Raw genomic sequence first — 24,981 nt, forward strand, 5'->3', positions numbered from 1 at the left:
CTCTCTCTACTACTACTTTATACTGTTCCCCTTCTCTCTCTCTCTCTCTCTCTCTCTACTACTTTATACTGTTCCCCTTCTCTCTCTCTCTACTACTTTATACTGTTCCCCTTCTCTCTCTCTCTACTACTTTATACTGTTCCCCTTCTCTCTCTCTCTCTACTTTATACTGTTCCCCTTCTCTCTCTCTCTACTACTTTATACTGTTCCCCTTCTCTCTCTCTCTCTCTACTACTTTATACTGCTCCCCTTCTCTCTCTCTCTCTCTCTCTGCTACTTTATACTGTTCCCCTTCTCGCTCTCTCTCTCTCTACTACTTTATACTGTTCCCCTTCTCTCTCTCTCTCTCTCTCTCTCTCTCTCTACTACTTTATACTGTTCCCCTTCTCTCTCTCTCTCTGTCTACTACTTTATACTGTTCCCCTTCTCTCTCTCTCTCTCTCTACTACTTTATACTGTTCCCCTTCTCTCTCTCTCTCTGTCTACTACTTTATACTGTTCCCCTTCTCTCTCTCTCTCTACTACTTTATACTGTTCCCCTTCTCTCTCTCTCTCTCTCTCTCTACTACTTTATACTGTTCCCCTTCTCTCTCTCTCTCTCTCTCTCTCTCTACTACTTTATACTGTTCCCCTTCTCTCTCTCTCTACTACTTTATACTGTTCCCCTTCTCCCTGTCTGCTATGGAGTAAGACTTTATACTGTTCCCCTTCTCTCTCTCTCGCTCTCTCTACTACTTTATACTGTTCCCCTTCTCTCTCTCTCTACTACTTTATACTGTTCCCCTTCTCTCTCTCTCGCTCTCTCTACTACTTTATACTGTTCCCCTTCTCTCTCTCTCGCTCTCTCTACTACTTTATACTGTTCCCCTTCTCTCTCTCTCGCTCTCTCAACTACTTTATACTGTTCCCCTTCTCTCTCTCTCTCTCTCTCTCTACTACTACTTTATACTGTTCCCCTTCTCTCTCTCTCTCTCTCTCTCTCTACTACTTTATACTGTTCCCCTTCTCTCTCGCTCTCTCTACTACTTTATACTGTTCCCCTTCTCTCTCTCTCTCTCTCTCTCTGCTACTACTTTATACTGTTCCCCTTCTCTCTCTCTCTCTCTCTCTCTCTACTACTTTATACTGTTCCCCTTCTCTCTCGCTCTCTACTACTACTTTATACTGTTCCCCTTCTCTCTCTCTCTCTCTCTCTCTCTACTACTTTATACTGTTCCCCTTCTCTCTCTCTCTCTCTACTACTTTATACTGTTCCCCTTCTCTCTCTCTCTACTACTTTATACTGTTCCCCTTCTCTCTCTCTACTACTTTATACTGTTCCCCTTCTCTCTCTCTCTACTACTTTATACTGTTCCCCTTCTCTCTCTCTCTACTACTTTATACTGTTCCCCTTCTCTCTCTCTCTACTACTTTATACTGTTCCCCTTCTCCCTGTCTGCTATGGAGTAAGACTTTATACTGTTCCCCTTCTCGCTCTCTCTACTACTTTATACTGTTCCCCTTCTCTCTCTCTCTGTCTACTACTTTATACTGCTCCCCTTCTCTCTGTCTGCTATGGAGTAAGACTTTATACTGTCTGCTCACTGACTGTCTGCCCACTGACTGTCTGCCCACTGACTGTCTGCCCACTGACTGTCTGCCCACTGACTGTCTGCCCACTGACTGTCTGCCCACTGACTGTCTGCCCACTGACTGTCTGCCCACTGACTGTCTGCCCACTGACTGTCTGCCCACTGACTCTCTGCCCACTGGCTGTCTGCCCACTGGCTGTCTGCCCACTGGCTGTCTGCCCACTGGCTGTCTGCCCACTGGCTGTCTGCCCACTGGCTGTCTGCCCACTGGCTGTCTGCCCACTGGCTGTCTGCCCACTGGCTGTCTGCCCACTGGCTGTCTGCCCACTGGCTGTCTGCCCACTGGCTGTCTGCCCACTGGCTGTCTGCCCACTGGCTGTCTGCCCACTGGCTGTCTGCCCACTGGCTGTCTGCCCACTGGCTGTCTGCCCACTGGCTGTCTGCCCACTGGCTGTCTGCCCACTGGCTGTCTGCCCACTGGCTGTCTGCCCACTGGCTGTCTGCCCACTGGCTGTCTGCCCACTGGCTGTCTGCCCACTGGCTGTCTGCCCACTGGCTGTCTGCCCACTGGCTGTCTGCCCACTGGCTGTCTGCCCACTGGCTGTCTGCCCACTGGCTGTCTGCCCACTGGCTGTCTGCCCACTGGCTGTCTGCCCACTGGCTGTCTGCCCACTGGCTGTCTGCCCACTGGCTGTCTGCCCACTGGCTGTCTGCCCACTGGCTGTCTGCCCACTGGCTGTCTGCCCACTGGCTGTCTGCCCACTGGCTGTCTGCCCACTGGCTGTCTGCCCACTGGCTGTCTGCCCACTGGCTGTCTGCCCACTGGCTGTCTGCCCACTGGCTGTCTGCCCACTGGCTGTCTGCCCACTGGCTGTCTGCCCACTGGCTGTCTGCCCACTGGCTGTCTGCCCACTGGCTGTCTGCCCACTGGCTGTCTGCCCACTGGCTGTCTGCCCACTGGCTGTCTGCCCACTGGCTGTCTGCCCACTGGCTGTCTGCCCACTGGCTGTCTGCCCACTGGCTGTCTGCCCACTGGCTGTCTGCCCACTGGCTGTCTGCCCACCGGCTGTCTGCTCACTGACTGTCTGGGGAGAGCAGCACTGATACATACTACAGAGCTGGGGAGAGCAGGACTGATACATACTACAAAGCTGGGGAGATTAACACTGATACATACTACAGAGCTGGGGAGAGCAGCACTGATACATACTACAGAGCTGGGGAGAGCAGCACTGATACATACTACAGAGCTGGGGAGAGCAGCACTGATACATACTACAGAGCTGGGGAGAGCAACACTGATACATACTACAGAGCTGGGGAGAGCAACACTGATACATACTACAGAGCTGGGGAGAGCAGCACTGATACATACTACAGAGCTGGGGAGAGCAGCACTGATACATACTACAGAGCTGGGGAGAGCAGCACTGATACATACTACAGAGCTGGGGAGAGCAACACTGATACATACTACAGAGCTGGGGAGAGCAACACTGATACATACTACAGAGCTGGGGAGATTAACACTGATACATACTACAGAGCTGGGGAGAGCAGCACTGATACATACTACAGAGCTGGGGAGATTAACACTGATACATACTACAGAGCTGGGGAGAGCAGCACTGATACATACTACAGAGCTGGGGAGATTAACACTGATACATACTACAGAGCTGGGGAGAGCAGGACTGATACATACTACAGAGCTGGGGAGAGCAACACTGATACATACTACAGAGCTGGGGAGAACAGGACTGATACATACTACAGAGCTGGGGAGAGCAGCACTGATACATACTACAGAGCTGGGGAGAGCAGGACTGATACATACTACAGAGCTGGGGAGAGCAACACTGATACATACTACAGAGCTGGGGAGAGCAGGACTGATACATACTACAGAGCTGGGGAGATTAACACTGATACATACTACAGAGCTGGGGAGAGCAACACTGATACATACTACAGAGCTGGGGAGAGCAGCACTGATACATACTACAGAGCTGGGGAGAGCAGCACTGATACATACTACAGAGCTGGGGAGAGCAGCACTGATACATACTACAGAGCTGGGGAGAGCAGGACTGATACATACTACAGAGCTGGGGAGATTAACACTGATACATACTACAGAGCTGGGGAGATTAACACTGATACATACTACAGAGCTGGGGAGATTAACACTGATACATACTACAGAGCTGGGGAGAGCAACACTGATACATACTACAGAGCTGGGGAGATTAACACTGATACATACTACAGAGCTGGGGAGATTAACACTGATACATACTACAGAGCTGGGGAGAGCAGCACTGATACATACTACAGAGCTGGGGAGATTAACACTGATACATACTACAGAGCTGGGGAGAGCAGCACTGATACATACTACAGAGCTGGGGAGAGCAGCACTGATACATACTACAGAGCTGGGGAGATTAACACTGATACATACTACAGAGCTGGGGAGAGCAGCACTGATACATACTACAGAGCTGGGGAGAGCAGGACTGATACATACTACAGAGCTGGGGAGAGCAACACTGATACATACTACAGAGCTGGGGAGAGCAACACTGATACATACTACAGAGCTGGGGAGAGCAGCACTGATACATACTACAGAGCTGGGGAGATTAACACTGATACATACTACAGAGCTGGGGAGAGCAACACTGATACATACTACAGAGCTGGGGAGAGCAGGACTGATACATACTACAGAGCTGGGGAGATTAACACTGATACATACTACAGAGCTGGGGAGATTAACACTGATACATACTACAGAGCTGGGGAGAGCAGCACTGATACATACTACAGAGCTGGGGAGAGCAGCACTGATACATACTACAGAGCTGGGGAGAGCAACACTGATACATACTACAGGGCTGGGGAGAGCAGGACTGATACATACTACAGAGCTGGGGAGATTAACACTGATACATACTACAGAGCTGGGGAGAGCAGCACTGATACATACTACAGAGCTGGGGAGATTAACACTGATACATACTACAGAGCTGGGGAGATTAACACTGATACATACTACAGAGCTGGGGAGAGCAACACTGATACATACTACAGAGCTGGGGAGAGCAGGACTGATACATACTACAGAGCTGGGGAGAGCAACACTGATACATACTACAGAGCTGGGGAGATTAACACTGATACATACTACAGAGCTGGGGAGAGCAACACTGATACATACTACAGAGCTGGGGAGATTAACACTGATACATACTACAGAGCTGGGGAGAGCAGCACTGATACATACTACAGAGCTGGGGAGATTAACACTGATACATACTACAGGGCTGGGGAGATTAACACTGATACATACTACAGAGCTGGGGAGAGCAACACTGATACATACTACAGAGCTGGGGAGAGCAGCTATGGCTGTTACTGAGCAGTGAGAAACTAACCAACAACCCAGCAGGCAGTTACAGCTGTCTACAACCCTCCTGCCAAGTCTTTTGGCATCTTTACCATCACTCCAGCCAGGCAGGCCTCCAGCAACCCCTCTGGTGTGGTGTCGTCTGCCTGCTTCTCGCTCCACTGTTTTAACAGCGGTAGGTGTTGGCTTCAGTCAATCATTTCTGTTTGGTTTAGATTTGGTCCTTCCTACCCTCAGAGGGAACATCAGGCTGTAACTTCATTTCAGTCCTATATCCTAGCCTCGGTAGTTTATGTCCTAGCCTCGGTAGTTTATGTCCTAGCCTCGGCAGTTTACGTCCTAGCCTCGGTAGTTTACGTCCTAGCCTCGGTAGTTTACGTCCTAGCCTCGGCAGTTTACGTCCTAGCCTCGGTAGTTTACGTCCTAGCCTCGGTAGTTTACGTCCTAGCCTCGGCAGTTTACGTCCTAGCATCGGCAGTTTACGTCCTAGCCTCGGCAGTTTACGTCCTAGCATCGGCAGTTTACGTCCTAGCCTCGGTAGTTTACGTCCTAGCCTCGGCAGTTTACGTCCTAGCCTCGGCAGTTTACGTCCTAGCCTCGGCAGTTTACGTCCTAGCCTCGGCAGTTTACGTCCTAGCCTCGGCAGTTTACGTCCTAGCCTCGGCAGTTTACGTCCTAGCCTCGGCAGTTTACGTCCTAGCCTCGGCAGTTTACGTCCTAGCCTCGGTAGTTTACGTCCTAGCCTCGGTAGTTTACGTCCTAGCCTCGGTAGTTTACGTCCTAGCCTCGGTAGTTTACGTCCTAGCCTCAGAGGGAATAAAGGATCTCCCCATTAACATAATCAACATACTTCAGAGTTAAAATTTTCAGTCCAATCAGTTGAATTCAGACAAGCCACCCTCCTTAACAGACAAGTCACCCTCCTTAACAGACAAGTGTTACATTCGTTCCGTTCCATAAAGAATCTGAAACTGAACTCTGTTTCTCACGCAGTGCGGATTCTCCCTTGCTGTGGATCCGGATCGATCCAGACATGTCCATCCTGCGTAAGGTGGAGTTTGAGCAGGCAGACTTCATGTGGCAGTACCAGCTCAGGTACAGGACTCTTCACCTTTTACTTTTAGGAACTGCACAAGTTAACAGCACAAGTTAAAAAAGACTATCCTTATTTACAAACATGACTACAAATCACGCCACAGAGCCGTGACCGCAGATCACGCCACAGAGCCGTGACCACAGATCACGCCACAAAGCCCTGATAGCACAAGCTATAGATCTGACATTTCAACATGAAGTTCAATGCGAACTAGAAAAGGTGTGTTTGCTTGTCCTGGAAGTATTCTTCACGGTTCAGAAGTATCTTCCTCAGGTACGAGCGGGACGTAGTGGCCCAGGAGGAGTCTATTTTAGCCCTGGAGAAGTTCCCCACGCCGGCCTCCCGTCTGGCCCTCACTGACATCCTAGAACAGGACCAGTGTTTCTACAAGGTCCGCCAGGGGGCCTGCTTCTGCCTCGCCAAGGTAAGAAGTCCACTTCACCCATCCACCTTTATCCCTCCATTGATTCATTACCCACGGTCGGGTTTTAGTGTGATGAATCCAGAGTTGAGCACATCGTTCCTTTATTCTAAGTCAAAGGGACTGCTGTGGAATTAGGCCACCCACCTTCCAAGTGTTTGTTCTTCTTTTAAAACCTAATTCGACAACCCCTGTAGAACGTTATCCTGTGGATTTTTTTTGCTTTATCCGTCAAACACCCCCCCCCCCCTATATCCGATTGATTTCCTCCATTTATAATATTTTCACCTGAATCCATATTTTCTTCAAATCAAAAATGGATGAGGAGTTCCATCAGGTTTCATGGGCTTCCAGAATTGAATTTAGCTAGTTAATGGTCAGACCACAGTATGTTAACGGGTACCCCAGATAGCCTTGGCAGGCCGGTGATAGGCTGTCTTTATTGAAAGATTGGGAGCCGGCAGGAAAGGCTTAGGGGCAAGTCCAAGCAGAGTCCACACACCCACACTTAGATACACACACTCACATATACACACACCCACACTTAGATACACACACTCACATATACACACACCCGTCCACCCCAGGGCCTTGTGAAAAATGACAACATCCTGACCGCTCGCCCCAGCTCTGTAGGGAGACCCTCAGCTCTGTCCTCCTCTCTAATATCCTGCTGAGAGAGAGCAGGGAGACCCTCAGCTCTGTCCTCCTCTCTAATATCCTGCTGAGAGAGAGCAGGGAGACCCTCAGCTCTGTCCTCCTCTCTAATATCCTGCTGAGAGAGAGCAGGGAGACCCTCAGCCCTGTCCTCCTCTCTAATATCCTGCTGAGAGAGAGCAGGGAGACCCTCAGCTCTGTCCTCCTCTCTAATATCCTGCTGAGAGAGAGCAGGGAGACCCTCAGCTCTGTCCTCCTCTCTAATATCCTGCTGAGAGAGAGCAGGGAGACCCTCAGCTCTGTCCTCCTCTCTAATATCCTGCTGAGAGAGAGCAGGGAGACCCTCAGCTCTGTCCTCCTCTCTAATATCCTGCTGAGAGAGAGCAGGGAGACCCTCAGCCCTGTCCTCCTCTCTAATATCCTGCTGAGAGAGAGCAGGGAGACCCTCAGCTCTGTCCTCCTCTCTAATATCCTGCTGAGAGAGAGCAGGTAGACCCTCGTCTCTGTCACTTCCTCGTGTAACAGGCTAGAAGCCAGTCTGCTAGAAGAAGCCAGTCTGCTAGAAGAAGCCAGTCTGCTAGAAGAAGCCAGTCTGCTAGAAGAAGCCAGTCTGCTAGAAGAAGCCAGTCTGCTAGAAGAAGCCAGTCTGCTAGAAGAAGCCAGTCTGCTAGAAGAAGCCAGTCTGCTAGAAGAAGCCAGTCTGCTAGAAGAAGCCAGTCTGCTAGAAGAAGCCAGTCTGCTAGAAGAAGCCAGTCTGCTTAGAAGAAGCCAGTCTGCTTAGAAGAAGCCAGTCTGCTTAGAAGAAGCCAGTCTGCTTAGAAGAAGCCAATTGTTCTGAACTCTAGAAAATCTAATCAAAGTTACTCTCTTGTCCCCTTGCAGTTAACTTTCAAATGAATAGCACAACGTTTTGTCTTGGAAACCTTCATCAGAGTGTCATGTTCCATCCTAGTTAGATTACTAGCTAATACGTCTATTATTTAGTATCTTTTGTTTCTAGATAGCGAACTCCACTGCTCTGTGAAGTCCCTGTTCACCAGGATAGCTAGCTGTCACACATCAGCTCAGACAGAGCAGGAGGAGGAAGCTGTATCATGTATTTCCTGTTTTTAATATTCATAGATAGCCAACTCCATGATGAGCATGTGGACCGGTCCTCCAGCCATGAAGTCTCTGTTCACCAGGATAGCTAGCTATCACACAGGAAGCTGTATCACGTATTTCCTGTTTTTAATATTCATAGATAGCCAACTCCATGATGAGCACGTGGACCGGTCCTCCAGCCATGAAGTCTCTGTTCACCAGGATGTTCTGCTGTAAGAGCTGTCCAAATATCGTCAAGACCAACACCTTCATCAGCTTCCAGAGCTACTTCCTACAGAAGGTATTTAACCGTCAACACGTCACCTTAACGTAGATCACGGGACTAAGTCTGTCTGTTAAATATCTTATCAATCATGGGATACAAGTGACACACTGCAGAAGTTTTTACTTTGTCACAGAACCTAAACCTTTAGGAAACAATGGCGGCCAAAATCTGAATTAGTCTCCTTGTAAAATTGCAGGAAATGTGTAATACTGTGGTCCAGCATTTTGACGTCTGTAATGAGCTGTGTGTTTGATCTATACGTAGACCATGCCTGTAGCCATGGCTCAGCTCAGAGACATCCAGAACCTCTGTCCTAAAGACGTCCTCAACTTCATCCTGGACCTCATCAAGTACAACGACAACAGGAAGAACAAGGTGAGACGGGCGTTTGTTTTGTTGTGACCAATGAAAAGAAGGGGACCGGGTGAAGCAGATGAACCGTTCAGAGAGTGTTGGAACAGGGATCGCCATCGTTGGTAATCCTGTATGGTGTTCTGGAGTTGGCTGTGCTGACCACTGGGCCAGACTGGACCAGGGATCGTCATCGTTGGTAATCCTGTATGGTGTTCTGGAGTTGGCTGTGCTGACCACTGGGCCAGACTGGACCAGGGATCGTCATCGTTGGTAATCCTGTATGGTGTTCTGGAGTTGGCTGTGCTGACCACTGGGCCAGACTGGACCAGCCACTAATGCCTTTAATGTTGTTGCCCTTCTCTTTTTCCTAGTTCTCCGACAACTACTACCGCGCCGAGCTGATTGACGCCCTCACCAACTCCCTGACCCCGGCCATCAGCATCAGTAACGAGGTGCGCACCGTGGACAACCTCAACGGAGACGTACGTCTCATCCTGGAGGAGATCACACGCTCTCTGAACATGGAGAAACTACTGCCCAGTTACCGCAACACCATCACTGTCAGGTAGAGATAATCACTACTATAGATACCACTATACATTATACTATATAAACTAAACATCCTGGAGGAGATCATCACTACTGTCCAGCTACCGCAACACCATCACTGTCAGGTAGAGATAATCACTATTATAGATACCACTATACATTATACTATATAAACTAAACATCCTGGAGGAGATCATCACTACTGTCCAGCTACCACAGCACCATCACTGTCAGGTAGAGATAATCACTACTATAGATACCACCATACATTATACTATATAAACTAAACATCCTGGAGGAGATCATCACTACTGCCCAGCTACCACAACACCATCACTGTCAGGTAGAGATAATCACTATTATAGATACCACTATACATTATACTATATAAACTAAACATCCTGGAGGAGATCATCACTACTGTTCAGCTACCACAGCACCATCACTGTCAGAAGGTAGGATGAAGTGGAGTAATAGTGCATGGTAAATGTGGGTGGTAAATGGTGTTGGTGGTGGTAAATGTGGGTGATAAATGGTGGTGGTGGTGGTAAATGTGGGTGATAAATGGTGGTGGTGGTGGTGGTGGTGATAAATGGTGGTGGTGGTAAATGTGAGTAGTAAATGGTAGTGGTAGGTGGTGGTGGTGGGGGTAAATGTGGGTGATAAATGGTGGTGGTGGTGGTGGTGATAAATGGTGGTGGTAAATGTGGGTGATAAATGGTGGTGGTGGTGGTAAATGGTGGTGGTGGTGGTAAATGTGGGTGATAAATGGTGGTGGTGGTGGTAAATGTGAGTAGTAAATGGTAGTGGTGGTGGTGGGGGTAAATAGTGGTGGTGTTTAGTGGTGGTAAATGGTGGTGGTACCTGTGGGTGGTGATATGCGGGTGCTTGGTGTCAGTGTTTTGATTGGCTGCTTTTAGTGGCTGGTTTTTACATTGTGTTGATCGATTTAAAGATTGACCAAATAGTGATTGACCCAAAGCGTCATTGTTGAGCTGGCTGGTGTGGAAGCTTTTTGGCCCTTGTACCCTCTCCCCAAATCTTTCCAAACACGTCCCGTACAGGAAGCTAGTTGAGTGCCAGGGTAAACCTTCCCACCTCCAATGATCTTATCAATCAAAATGCCTTAAAGGCACAATCTACAACTTTGACTTCCAGTTGTAGAACTCCAAATCTTTTTAACCTTAAAGGGTATTGGTGCGTTAGAAATCAGGAACTTTGATATAGGCTTACAGATGAATGACCTCTCTTTCTCCTCCATCCCTCTCTCTCTCTCTCCATCCATACCTCTCTCTCTCCTCTATCCCTCTCTCTCTCTCTCCTCTATACCTCTCTCTCCTCTCCACCCCCTGCTCTCTCTCTCTCCTCTATCCCTCTCTCTCTCTCTCCTCTATCCCTCTCTCTCTCTCCTCCATCTCTCTCTCTCTCCTCTATACCTCTCTCTCCTCTCCACCCCCTGCTCTCTCTCTCTCCATCACTCTCTCTCTCTCCATCCCTCTCTCTCTCTCTCTCTCCTCTATCTCTCTCTCTCCTCCATCCCTCTCTCTTTCTCCTCCATCCCTCTCTCTCTCTCCTCCACCCCCTGCTCTCTCTCTCCTCCATCCCTCTCTCTCTCCTCCACCCCCTGCTCTCTCTCCTCCATCCCTCCTCTCTCTCTCCTCTATCCCTCTCTCCTCTCCACCCCTCTCTCTCTCTCTCTCCTCTATCCCTCTCTCCTCCACCCCTCTCTCTCTCTCTCTCTCCTCCATCCCTCTCTCTCCTCCATCCCTCTCTCTCTCCTCCATCCCTCTCTCTCTCTCTCCTCCATCCCTCTCTCTCTCTCTTTCTTCCCTCTTTCCAGTTGTCTCAGAGCTATCCGGATGCTTCAGAAGAATGGTCATATTCCCAGTGACCCCTCTCTGTTTAAATCCTATGCAGAATACGGACACTTTGTGGATGTGCGTGTCGCAGCACTGGAAGCTGTGGTGGACTACACAAGAGGTATGCACCGCACTAGTCGTAGTGAAGTTAGTAGGACACACCCTATTCCCTATGTAGTGCACTACATTTAGCCAGATCGACGTAGGGTTAGAATTAGTCCCATAGAGCTCTAACCAGAAGTAGTGCACTACATTTAGCCAGATCAACGTAGGGTTAGAATTAGTCCCTATAGAGCTCTAACCAGAAGTAGTGCACTACATTTAGCCAGATCAACGTAGGGTTAGAATTAATCCCATAGAGCTCTAACCAGAAGTAGTGCACTACATTTAGCCAGGTCAACGTAGGGTTAGATTTAGTCCCATAGGGCTCTGAATAAGGCCCATAGAGCTCTAACCAGAAGTTGTGCACTACATTTAGCCAGGTCAACGTAGGGTTAGATTTAGTCCCATAGGGCTCTGAATAAGGCCCATAGAGCTCTAACCAGAAGTTGTGCACTACATTTAGCCAGGTCAACGTAGGGTTAGATTTAGTCCCATAGGGCTCTGAATAAGGCCCATAGAGCTCTAACCAGAAGTTGTGCACTACATTTAGCCAGGTCAACGTAGGGTTAGATTTAGTCCCATAGGGCTCTGAATAAGGCCCATAGAGCTCTAACCAGAAGTAGTGCACTTGACTACAGAGCTTTCAGGAAGTATTCAGACCCCTTGACTTTTCCCACATTTTTTTACTTTACAGCCTTATTCTTAAATGTATTCAATTGTTTTTTTTTCTCATCAATCTACACACAATAACCCATAATAACAAACCAAAAACAAGTTTTTAGACATTTTTGAAAATGTATATTAAAAAGAAATAACTATCACAGTTGCATAAGTTTTCAGACATTTTACTCAGTACTTTGTTGAAGCACCTTTGGCAGCGATTACAGCCTCAAGTCTTCTTGGGTATGACGCTACAAGCTTGGCACACCTGTATTTGGGGAGTTTCTCCCATTTTTCTCTGCAGATCCTCTCAAGCTCTGTCAGGTTGGATGAGGAGCGTCACTGTACAGCTATTTTCAGGTCTCTCCAGAGATGTTAGATCAGGTTCAAGTCCGGGCTCTGGCTGGGCCACTCAAGTACATTCATAAACTTGTCCCGAAGCCACTCCTGCATTGTCTTGTCTGTGTGCTTAGGGTCGTTGTCCTGTTGGAAGGTGAACCTTTGACCCCAGTCTGAGGTCCTGAGCGTTCTGGAGCAGGTTTTCATCAAGATTCTCTCTGTACTTTGTTCTGTTCGTCTTTTCTTCGATCCTGACTAGTCTCCCAGTCCCTGCTGCTGAAAAACATCCCAACAACATGATGCTACCACCACCATGATTCACCATAGCGATCCTGCCAGGTTTCCTCCAGACGTGACGCTTGGCATTCAGGCCAAAGAGTTCAATCTTGCTTTCATCAGACCAGAGAATCTTGTTTTTCATGGTCTGAGAGTCCTTTAGGTGCCTTTTGCGAAAATGTAAAAAAAAAAAAAAAAAAAAAAAAAAAAACGTTTTGCTTTGTTATTATGCGGTATTGTGTGTAGACTGAGAAAAAACATTTATGTAATCCATTTTAGAATAAGGCTGTAACAAAATGTGGAAAAGGGGAAGAGGGTCTGAATACTTTCCGAATGCACTCTACAAGGAGACTAGCGTGTCATTTCAGACACTGCCTAGTTCTCTGGGGTGAACACCTTGACCCTAAATATCCCTCCGCCCAGACTGTCACCAGTCAGTGTGTTTTAATCTCTGGGGTGAACACCTTGACCCTAAATATCCCTCCGCCCAGACTGTCACCAGTCAGTGTGTTTTAATCTCTGGGGTGACCCTAAATATCCCTCCAGCCAGACTGTCACCAGTCAGTATGTTTTAATCTCTGGGGTGAACACCTTGACCCTAAATATCCCTCCACCCAGACTGTCACCAGTCAGTATGTTTTAATCTCTGGGGTGAACACCTTGACCCTAAATATCCCTCCACCCAGACTGTCACCAGTCAGTATGTTTTAATCTCTAGGTTGAACACCTTGACCCTAAATATCCCTCCACCCAGACTGTCACCAGTCAGTGTGTTTTAATCTCTGGGTTGAACACCTTGACCCTAAATATCCCTCCAGTCAGACTGTCACCAGTCAGTGTGTTTTAATCTCTGGGGTGACCCTAAATATCCCTCCACCCAGACTGTCACCAGTCAGTGTGTTTTAATCTCTGGGGTGACCCTAAATATCCCTCCAGTCAGACTGTCACCAGTCAGTGTGTTTTAATCTCTGGGGTGACCCTAAATATCCCTCCACCCAGACTGTCACCAGTCAGTGTGTTTTAATCTCTGGGGTGACCCTAAATATCCCTCCACCCAGACTGTCACCAGTCAGTGTGTTTTAATCTCTGGGGTGACCCTAAATATCCCTCCACCCAGACTGTCACCAGTCAGTGTGTTTTAATCTCTGGGGTGACCCTAAATATCCCTCCACCCAGACTGTCACCAGTCAGTGTGTTTTAATCTCTGGGTTGAACACCTTGACCCTAAATATCCCTCCAGTCAGACTGTCACCAGTCAGTGTGTTTTAATCTCTGGGGTGACCCTAAATATCCCTCCATCCAGACTGAATGGCACCTTTCTCAGTCGTCGGTCTGTTTCACTCTGTGGGCTGTAGCTACTAGCTAGAGAGACAGCATCTCACCTGTAGAAGCAACACACACACATACACACACTCCCTGCTATAAACCTCATTATAAACTGTGTGTTTCCAGTCCTGAATGCTGATTGGCTGACAGTCGTGGTATATCAGACCGTATACCATGGGTATGACAAAACATTTTTATTTACTGCTCTAATTACATTAGTAACTAGTTTATAATAGCAATAAGACACCTCGGGGGTTTGTGGTATATGGCCAATATACCACGGCTAAGAGCTGTGTCCAGGCACTCCGCGGTGTGTCGTGCTTAAGAAAAACCCTTAGCCGTGGTCTATTGGCCAAATACTACAAACCCCCGAGGTGTCTTACTGCTTAATTCATCTACCTCCCAGTCCATGCTGTCCTCAGATAAGGCTCTGGACAGAAGTAGTGCACTAAAGTAATGCCATTTTGGACACATCCTAGAGTTTAGCCCTAAATGTTAATCTCCCTCCATCCAGACAGTTTCACTCCATCTACCTAGAGAGTATCCCTTCCTGTTATAGTAGTAACAACACAGACTCCTACCTAGAGAGTATCCCTTCTTGTTATAGTAGTAACAACACACTGACTCCTACCTAGAGAGTATCCCTTCTTGTTATAGTAGTAACAACACTCTGACTCCTACCTAGAGAGTATCCCTTCTTGTTATAGTAGTAACAACACTCTGACTCCTACCTAGAGAGTATCCCTTCTTGTTATAGTAGTAACAACACACTGACTCCTACCTAGAGAGTATCCCTTCTTGTTATAGTAGTAACAACACACTGACTCCTACCTAGAGAGTATCCCTTCTTGTTATAGTAGTAACAACACACTGACTCCTACCTAGAGAGTATCCCTTCTTGTTATAGTAGTAACAACACTCTGACTCCTACCTAGAGAGTATCCCTTCTTGTTATAGTAGTAACAACACAGACTCCTGCCTAGAGAGTAACCCTTCTTGTTATAGTAGTAACATCACACAGACTCCTACCTAGAGAGTATCCCTTCTTGTTATAGTAGTAACAACACACAGACTCCTACCTAGAGAGTATCCCTTCCTGTTATATTAGTAACAACACACTGACTCCTACCCAGAGAGTATCCCTTCTTGTTATAGTAGTAACAACACTGACTCCTACCTAGAGAGTATCCCTTCCTGTTATAGTAGTAACAACACACAGACTCCTACCTAGAGAGTATCCCTTCTTGTTATAGTAGTAACAACACACAGACTCCTACCTAGAGAGTAACCCTTTCCAACACGCTCTGACTCCCACACACAATCCCTGCTGACTATAAACCTAATGAATCAATCTCACAGCCCTGCCTGCCTACCTGGCTGTCAGGACAGAGGTGTGTGTGGTGTGTTTTAACATGCTGTTTATTACTAGTTGACAGGAGCTCCGTGGAACTGCAGTGGCTGCTCAACATGGTCCAGAATGACCCGGCTCACTACGTCAGGTAGTGTGTGTGTGTGTCAGGTTTGTCTGTTGGGTTGGCTGCCTCATACATAAAGGTGTATTTATCTGGCTTCAGGATATGGGGACATTTTGTCTTAAGGCAGCAAGACAGCGGGGTAGTTGTTTAGTGCTGTGTAAAAACAAGGACTGTTACAGTGAATTTATCAACCGATTAACTCATTTAGACCTGTAGTCTGATGAAACGTATTGGTGATACTTAATGCTCAGCACTTTGAATCTAAATATATTCCTCCTGATTGTTTCCCTTATTAGTGGATATTTGCCAGGAAAGGTGTTATGTGATGGTTTGTCCCAGGAAAGGTGTTATGTGATGGTTTGTCCCAGGAAAGGTGTTGTGTGATGGTTTGTCAGGGAAAGGTGTTATGTGGTGGTTTGTCCCAGGAAAGGTGTTATGTGATGGTATGTCCCAGGAAAGGTGTTATGTGATGGTCTGTCCCAGGAAAGGTGTTATGTGATGGTCTGTCCCAGGAAAGGTGTTATGTGATGGTTTGTCCCAGGAAAGGTGTTATGTGATGGTCTGTCCCAGGAAAGGTGTTATGTGATGGTCTGTCCCAGGAAAGGTGTTATGTGATGGTTTGTCCCAGGAAAGGTGTTATGTGATGGTCTGTCCCAGGAAAGGTGTTATGTGATGGTCTGTCACAGGAAAGGTGTAATGTGATGGTCTGTGGCTGTGAAGTAACAGGATGTTAACCTCTACTTTCTCTCTGTTCATTCAGACACAAGATCCTAAGCATGCTGGGTAAAAACCCTCCCTTCACCAAAGCAGCCGAGTCTCCACTCTGCAACGAGGCTCTGGTCGACCAGCTGTGGAAACTCATGAACTCAGGTGAGACCTTAGTGCATCTTAAATGGCACCCTATTCCCTATATAGTGCACTACTGTTGACCAGAGCCCTATGGGACCCTATTCCCTGTATAGTGCACTACGTTTGACCAGAGTCCACATAAAGCTTCCACGTAGGGCTCTGGACCAACAGTAGTGTACTATGTAGCAAATAGGGTGCCATTTAAGATCAGACATAACTAATCAAACCTGATGAGATGCAATACAGACAGACTCCCAGGCCTGGCTAGTCAAACCCCCAACCTGGGGCTGGTGTGACATCCACTCAGGCCTGGCTAGTCAAACCCCCAACCTGGGGCTGGTGTGACATCCACTCAGGCCTGGCTAGTCAAACCCCCAACCTGGGGCTGGTGTGACATCCACTCAGGCCTGGCTAGTCAAACCCCCAACCTGGGGCTGGTGTGACATCCACTCAGGCCTGGCTAGTCAAACCCCCAACCTGGGGCTGGTGTGACATCCACTCAGGCCTGGCTAGTCAAACCCCCAACCTGGGGCTGGTGTGACATCCACTCAGGCCTGGCTAGTCAAACCCCCAACCTGGGGCTGGTGTGACATCCACTCAGGCCTGGCTAGTCAAACCCCCAACCTGGGGCTGGTGTGACATCCACTCAGGCCTGGCTAGTCAAACCCCCAACCTGGGGCTGGTGTGACATCCACTCAGGCCTGGCTAGTCAAACCCCCAACCTGGGGCTGGTGTGACATCCACTCAGGCCTGGCTAGTCAAACCCCCAACCTGGGGCTGGTGTGACATCCACTCAGGCCTGGCTAGTCAAACCCCCAACCTGGGGCTGGTGTGATATCCACTCAGGCCTGACTAGTCAAACCCCCACCTGGGGCTGGTGTGATATCCACTCAGGCCTGGCTAGTCAAACCCCCACCTGGAGTGATATCCAGCCGGAGACGGCGTTACTGCCGGAGACGGCGTTACTGCCGGAGACGGCGTTACTGCCGGAGACGGCGTTACTGCCGGAGACGGCGTTACTACTCACAAATCAAATCCGTATGTGTAATTAGCTAACCTCAACAGTTATTTATCAATGTTTGTGATGGTAAAAGTTGCACAACTGTCTAATTTGGGGAGGCAGGTAGTCTAGTGGTTAGAGCGTTGGGCCTGTAACCGAAAGGTTCAAGATTGAATCCCCGAGCTGACAAGGTAAACATATGTCGTTCTCCCCCTGAACAAGGCAGTTAACCCACTGTTCCTAGGCTGTCATTGTAAATAAGAATTTGTTCTTAACTGACTTGCCTAGTTAAATAAAAGGTTAAATAAAAATAAAAAATGTGATGTTTGCACTTTAACCTCATAGTCTCGTAGTCATTGTATCATTTCCAATCCAAAGTGCTGGAATACAGAGCTAAAACCAGAATACGTGTCACTGTGCCAATACTTTTGGACGTCCCTGTATTACATTATGTCCATGGTCCTAACTTCAACTGTCTGTCTGACCCATTATTATACTACAATAACAAACTATGAGCAAATGTTCAGCGTCACATTACATGGACATCCCCCAGCAGGCTTATATAAACCTTGTTTCAAAAGGTGCCAAACGTTGTGAAATGTCTTTTCAAAGAGAGAGAGACGTTTTCTCTTAAGTCTTAAAACATCTGTTTCTCTCCCAGGGAAGAGAAGGATCCCGTTGTATCATGTTTCTAGGTTTGTCCATGTCCTGAGGGGTATAGGGACCTGCTGGGACGGGCCTCAATACGGTTCTGTCCCAAATGTCATCCAATCTTCAAATATACACAGTGTGCTACTCATGACCAGGCCTCTGTGTAGTGCACTATATAGGGAATGGGGTGTATTTTGGGATGTAGACCATGTCTTGAGGAGTTTTTGGGGGGGGGGGGGGGGGGTTGCTCCTGGCACGGGCTACAGTTACAATGAGGTCCAACACAGCTGAGAGCGCCTCAGAGAACACTAGGGGGCTAGGGGGCCTGGAAACGCAGTGTTGTGACTGACGGACGGACAGACAGACGGACGGACGTGTTGTTTGAGCGGTAAACTGCCCTCTTCCCAACAGAAATCAGTTATTTGAAAGACTTGCGTAACGTTTGGAAGAATTGGCACCTTTTTTGAAACGAGGTTTCATTGTCGCGTACTATTTCATATGTTTTGAATGTACTTCTGTGGTTGGTTGTGACTGTTGGCAGGGGAACGCCGTTCTCGTTGCCAACCCCGTTTATGACTCGCAGTCATAAACTGTTCCATAATCTGCCGTTTGTGTTATTATTCCCAGCACCATAACGTCAGTGATTACATCCACACCACTGTTGTTATCACCTGGCTTGGAAAACAACTGACGAGGTCTTGCAAGGATCTGTTATGTTAAATTTAAACCAGTTAATACCAGTTAATCTCTATTTGATCAGATGTTATGTACATGATAACACAAACTATGACTGGAAACTGAATAAGCTACTGTAGTTTTATGCACAATGTGCATTTCTAGTTTTCTCAAAGCTTTTCTAAGACAAAGACCCTATTCCTAAACCGCTTCCTGTGTTTTTATGGATTTAACTTGACACGGTATCAGTGATTCCATTCATACCAATGGATTTAACTTGACACGGTATCAGTGATTCCATTCATACCAATGGATTTAACTTGACACGGTATCAGTGATTCCATTCATACCAATGGATTTAACTTGACACGGTATCAGTGATTCCATTCATACCAATGGATTTAACTTGACACGGTATCAGTGATTCCATTCATACCAATGGATTTAACTTGACACGGTATCAGTGATTCCATTCATACCAATGGATTTAACTTGACACGGTATCAGTGATTCCATTCATACCAATGGATTTAACTTGACACGGTATCAGTGATTCCATTCATACCAATGGTATTACTATCACTGGCTTGGTTTAGAAAACAATTGTGAAACTTTACAATAATCTGAACATTACTTTTTTCCAGCTGTAAAGTTGAATGAAGGTGTAAAGTTGAATGAAGCTGTAAAGTTGAATGAAGCTGTAAAGTTGAAGCTGTAAAGTTGAATGTGTTCAGACCCTGTCATGTCACTGTCCCCCAGGTACGTCTCATGACTGGCGGTTGCGGTGTGACGCTGTGAATCTGTACTACACTCTGTTTGGTCTGACGCGTCCCTCCTGCCTGCCTCTGCCCGAGCTGGGCCTGGTACTCAACCTCAAGGAGAAGAAGGCCGTCCTCAACCCCACTATCAAGCCTGAACAGGGACCAGACACCACAGAGATGACTGGCAACACCATGGGCGTTCACATCCCTGTCATGGGCTTCACTAGCAGTGTAACAAGAAAATAAAAAAATACTAATGCTTTAACCTTTTTAATATAATTAATATATTTTAGTGTGGACTTGGTCCTTATTGTGTCTTATTAAATCTTCACCTAAAATCTTTTCTGTCAACCTCTTGAGTTTTGTTATAGCACTAATTTCCCTTTATCCCCCTCCCTCTCTCTCCCCCTCCCTCCCTCTCTCCCCCTCCCCTCTCTAGCTGGATGAGGGCCTGATCACCATGGAGACAGTGTCCAGCGTGTCTATGTCCAGTGGCGTGGCCCCGCCCCCTCAGGGTCTGAAGAGGAAGTTGGACAGTGTAGTTGGCCCGCTGGGCTCGTCCCCACCGGAGCCAGGCCAGGTACTGCAGGAAGAGGACAGCAGTAAAAAATTCAAGATCAGAGTAAGGATCTCGAGCGCCGTGGGGAGCTGCTTTTACTTGTCTGGGCTTTCACTACAGGCTTTACCCAATAGTGTGTGTGTCTGCATGTGCGTGTCCATGTGTGTGTGTGCGTGTCCATGTGTGTGTGTGCGTGTCCGTGTGTGTGTGTGTGTGTGTGTGTGTGTGTGTGCGTGTCCATGTGGTGTGTGTGTGTGCGTGTCCATGTGGTGTGTGTGTGTGTGCGTGTCCATGTGGTGTGTGTGTGTGTGCATGTCCATGTGTTAGTGTGTGTGTGTGCGTGTCCATGTGTTAGTGTGTGTGTCTGCGTGTCCATGTGTTAGTGTGTGTGTGAACCATTTCAGGCTCCTCTGAGGACTGAAGCAGAGCCACTGTGGACTCTGTGTCTGGATTAATCTTTCCTTTAAACTGATACAGTCGGAACTGGGCGCAGTCAACCGTCGGAACTGGGCGCAGTCAACAGTCGGAACTGGGCGCAGTCCACAGTCGGAACTGGGCGCAGTCCACAGTCGGAACTGGGCGCAGTCAACCGTCGGAACTGGGCGCAGTCAACCGTCGGAACTGGGCGCAGTCAACCGTCGGAACTGGGCGCAGTCAACAGTCGGAACTGGGCGCAGTCAACAGTCGGAACTGGGCGCCGTCAACAGTCGGAACTGGGCGCAGTCGACCGTCGGAACTGGGCGCAGTCGACAGTCGGAACTGGGCGCAGTCGACCGTCGGAACTGGGCGCAGTCGACAGTCGGAACTGGGCGCAGTCGACAGTCGGAACTGGGCGCAGTCAACCGTCGGAACTGGGCGCAGTCAACCGTCGGAACTGGGCGCAGTCAACCGTCGGAACTGGGCGCAGTCAACAGTCGGAACTGGGCGCAGTCAACAGTCGGAACTGGGCGCAGTCGACCGTCGGAACTGGGCGCAGTCGACAGTCGGAACTGGGCGCAGTCGACCGTCGGAACTGGGCGCAGTCGACAGTCGGAACTGGGCGCAGTCGACAGTCGGAACTGGGCGCAGTCAACAGTCGGAACTGGGCGCAGTCAACAGTCGGAACTGGGCGCAGTCAACAGTCGGAACTGGGCGCCGTCGACAGTCGGAACTGGGCGCAGTCGACCGTCGGAACTGGGCGCAGTCGACAGTCGGAACTGGGCGCAGTCGACCGTCGGAACTGGGCGCAGTCGACAGTCGGAACTGGGCGCAGTCGACAGTCGGAACTGGGCGCAGTCGACAGTCGGAACTGGGCGCAGTCAACCGTCTGAACTGGGCGCCGTCGACAGTCGGAACTGGGCGCAGTCGACCGTCGGAACTGGGCGCAGTCGACCGTCTGAACTGGGCGCAGTCGACCGTCGGAACTGGGCGCAGTCGACCGTCGGAACTGGGCGCAGTCGACAGTCGGAACTGGGCGCAGTCGACAGTCGGAACTGGGCGCAGTCGACAGTCGGAACTGGGCGCAGTCGACAGTCGGAACTGGGCGCAGTCGACAGTCGGAACTGGGCGCAGTCGACAGTCGGAACTGGGCGCAGTCGACAGTCGGAACTGGGCGCAGTCGACAGTCGGAACTGGGCGCAGTCGACAGTCGGAACTGGGCGCAGTCGACAGTCGGAACTGGGCGCAGTCGACAGTCGGAACTGGGCGCAGTCGACAGTCGGAACTGGGCGCAGTCGACAGTCGGAACTGGGCGCAGTCGACAGTCGGAACTGGGCGCAGTCGACAGTCGGAACTGGGCGCAGTCGACAGTCGGAACTGGGCGCAGTCGACAGTCGGAACTGGGCGCAGTCGACAGTCGGAACTGGGCGCAGTCGACAGTCGGAACTGGGCGCAGTCGACAGTCGGAACTGGGCGCAGTCGACAGTCGGAACTGGGCGCCGTCGACCGTCGGAACTGGGCACCGTCGGGAACTGGGCGCCGTCGGGAACTGGGCGCCGTCGGGAACTGGGCGCCGTCGGGAACTGGGCGCCGTCAACCGTCGGGAACTGGGCGCCGTCAACCGTCGGGAACTGGGCGCCGTCGGGAACTGGGCGCCGTCGGGAACTGGGCGCCGTCGGGAACTGGGCGCCGTCGGGAACTGGGCGCCGTCGGGAACTGGGCGCCGTCGACCGTCGGGAACTGGGCGCCGTCGACCGTCGGGAACTGGGCGCCGTCGACCGTCGGGACTGGGCGCAGTCAGTGGTTATGACTGATGATGATGATGATGGTGATTCAGTTCAACACCGTGGAGGAAGATCAGATCAGATGGTTATAACTGATGATGATTATGATGATTCAGTTTAACACCATGGAGGAAGATCAGATCAGATGGTTATAACTGATGATGATGATGTTGTTGTTTCAGTTCAACACCATGGAGGAAGATGAGATTGACATGGAGAGTCCCCATGACAGCCAGGCGTTCATCCACCACCACCTCAACATCCTGGAGAGGCCGTCCACACCAGGTCCCCGTCTAACATCCTTATCATACTGCTTCACAACTGGGCTTCATTCATGCTTTCAGACAATCCTTTTTTGAAGAACACGATGCACTTCTAGCTGATTGGCTGGTTCAGTACGTTAAATCTGTCTCTTCCTGTCTCCTCTCTCCCCTCCTCAGGTAAGGAACCCCCAGCCGTGGACCAGGCCGTCCTCTCCCTGCCTGTCACCCCCTTACCTTCTTCCTTCAGCAAAGAGTCCACCTCTTCCTCCAAACACAGCGGTCATCACCACCACCACCACGAGCACAAGAAGAAGAAGAAGAAGAAGCACAAACATAAACACAAACACAAACATGAGAGTAAAGACAAGGAGAGGGACTCCCATGCCTTCAGTAACAGCCCTGCTAGTGGACGCTCCGTGAGGTCACCATCCATGTCTGACTAGAACACAGCTCTGCCTCCTGGTTGGTCCTTCAGTAACAGCCCTGCTAGTGGACGCTCCGTGAGGTCACCATCCATGTCTGACTAGAACACAGCGCTGCCTCCTGGTTGGTCCTTCAGTAACAGCCCTGTTAGTGGACGCTCCGTGAGGTCACCATCCATGTCTGACTAGAACACAGCTTTGCCTCCTGGTTGGTCCTTCAGTAACAGCCCTGCTAGTGGACGCTCCGTGAGGTCACCATCCATGTCTGACTAGAACACAGCGCTGTCTCCTGGTTGGTCCAGAGCTGTGAAGCATCACCCTCAAGACTAGACTCCAACTGTCAGTGGTTCAACTCCTCTGAATAGACCTTACTGGTTTGCTGCATGTCAACTAGCCTGGAATCCACACTAAATATTGCTGTTTCACTGTTTGAATCGGAGCTATGTTTAGTTTGGATTTGGAAAATGGAGCAATATTCAGTGTGGATCCACGGCTGGCCCTGCAGTCAGTGTAGGTCGAGGGGGGGAATGTGTGGAGCCTAACCGACATTCTGTGACGTCTTCATTAACCACACAGAGAGGCAGACCTGTGAGCCTCTCCAGAAGGGAGCCCTTAGGTTTTAAAAGCATCCCAGTCTCCAATCACCTTAACCACACACATACACACCCACCACACACACACACTTCTGAGAACCACACGTCTCCTACCATCATCAACAACATTTTCAGTTAGTGGCTGTCCTCACAAGGGAACCTCTTCAGCCTGTTGAACCCGGTCTCACAGACTGCCTCTAGTCTTTCCCCGGGTTGTATTACGTTGCCCCGGACATTGAATTACAGGTTTACTTTAACCCTGCAATTAAACTAAGAGGGGAAATTCCACTCTCATTCAGAGACCCGATCAATGCAAAGGTGGTAGAATCAAGAATGAGATGTTTCTAAACATTTAGGATGTAGAATTTATAGTCAAATATAAATTATTAGGCTGACCTGCCGTAGACCATGACTGTATGCGTTCTAAACCGCACCCTATTCGCTATATAGTACACTACGTTTGACCAGGACCAATACGGCTCTGGTCAAAAGTAGTGCACTTCATTGGGAATAGGGTGCCATGACTAATAGACTAATTGCTGTCCTGTATGACATCACCACACTGAAGAGTCATTGGGTTGTTCCATACCTGCCCTGTATGACATCACCATACTGAAGAGTCATTGGGTTGTTCCATACCTGCCCTGTATGACATCACCATACTGAAGAGTCATTGGGTTGTTCCATACCTGTTTCTATTGCATTCAAATGGCACTGTTTCTACCCATGCATGTTTTAACTGGTAAGTCATTAGATTGTGTCCTTCTTGTCCCTCACCCAATCAGTAACTAGATTGTGGATGGTCTCCTTGTCCCTCACCCAATCAGTAACTAGATTGTGGGTGGTCTCCTTGTCCCTGACCCAATCAGTAAGTGTTCTTTATATTCATTATGTACTGCAGTTGTGTTGGAACCTTTTCTTCCCGGTTGGACATGACTACATCATAAAGATGTTGGAAAATAAAGCTTCTGAAGGCAAGAATGTGTGTTTTTATTCGTGGAAATTTTCTTCAATAACGCTCAATATATAATAGCAATTACACTTTGAAATGTTGTATACCAAGAATGTAATAACCAAGAGCATAACTTAGAATAATTGCACCCACCACAAAAGGCAGATGGACATTTATCAAAGGTGAATGTAGATGGGATCTGGCGGTGGTCTTTAGTATCCTTGTTCTACCCTTACGACTACCTCACTGCCGGCCCAGTAACGACTACCTCTCTGCCCGGCCCAGTAACGACTACCTCACTGCAGGCCCAGTAACGACTACCTCACTGCCCGGCCCAGTAACGACTACCTCACTGCAGGCCCAGTAACGACTACCTCACTGCCGGCCCAGTAACGACTACCTCTCTGCCCGGCCCAGTAACGACTACCTCACTGCAGGCCCAGTAACAACTACCTCGCTGCCCGGCCCAGTAACGACTACCTCACTGCCCGGCCCAGTAACGACTACCTCACTGCAGGCCCAGTAACGACTACCTCACTGCCGGCCCAGTAACGACTACCTCTCTGCCCGGCCCAGTAACGACTACCTC

The 24,981-nt window shown here is 49.0% G+C and overlaps 1 protein-coding gene across 2 annotated transcripts in view; it reads left to right on the top strand.

Moving 5' to 3' along the window:
• The window catches only part of LOC129856843 (transcription initiation factor TFIID subunit 2-like), a 50,933-nt gene extending 26,512 nt beyond the window's left edge, over positions 1–24,421 (top strand). Inside the window, exons 16-27 of one of the 2 annotated variants that reach the window (XM_055924557.1) lie at positions 5,977–6,078; positions 6,353–6,503; positions 8,401–8,541; positions 8,791–8,901; positions 9,252–9,445; positions 11,270–11,409; positions 15,421–15,490; positions 16,227–16,336; positions 19,401–19,633; positions 19,842–20,024; positions 22,345–22,447; positions 22,603–24,421. In XM_055924557.1, coding sequence (XP_055780532.1) covers positions 5,977–6,078; positions 6,353–6,503; positions 8,401–8,541; positions 8,791–8,901; positions 9,252–9,445; positions 11,270–11,409; positions 15,421–15,490; positions 16,227–16,336; positions 19,401–19,633; positions 19,842–20,024; positions 22,345–22,447; positions 22,603–22,868 — 1,804 coding nt within the window. In that variant the 3' untranslated portion in view covers positions 22,869–24,421. The other variant, XM_055924559.1, reaches the window with a different exon arrangement.
• Positions 24,422–24,981: the final 560 nt, after the last annotated feature.

This window comes from Salvelinus fontinalis, chromosome 6, assembly GCF_029448725.1.
Source record: "Salvelinus fontinalis isolate EN_2023a chromosome 6, ASM2944872v1, whole genome shotgun sequence".
In the NCBI taxonomy this organism is placed as follows: domain Eukaryota; kingdom Metazoa; phylum Chordata; class Actinopteri; order Salmoniformes; family Salmonidae; genus Salvelinus; species Salvelinus fontinalis.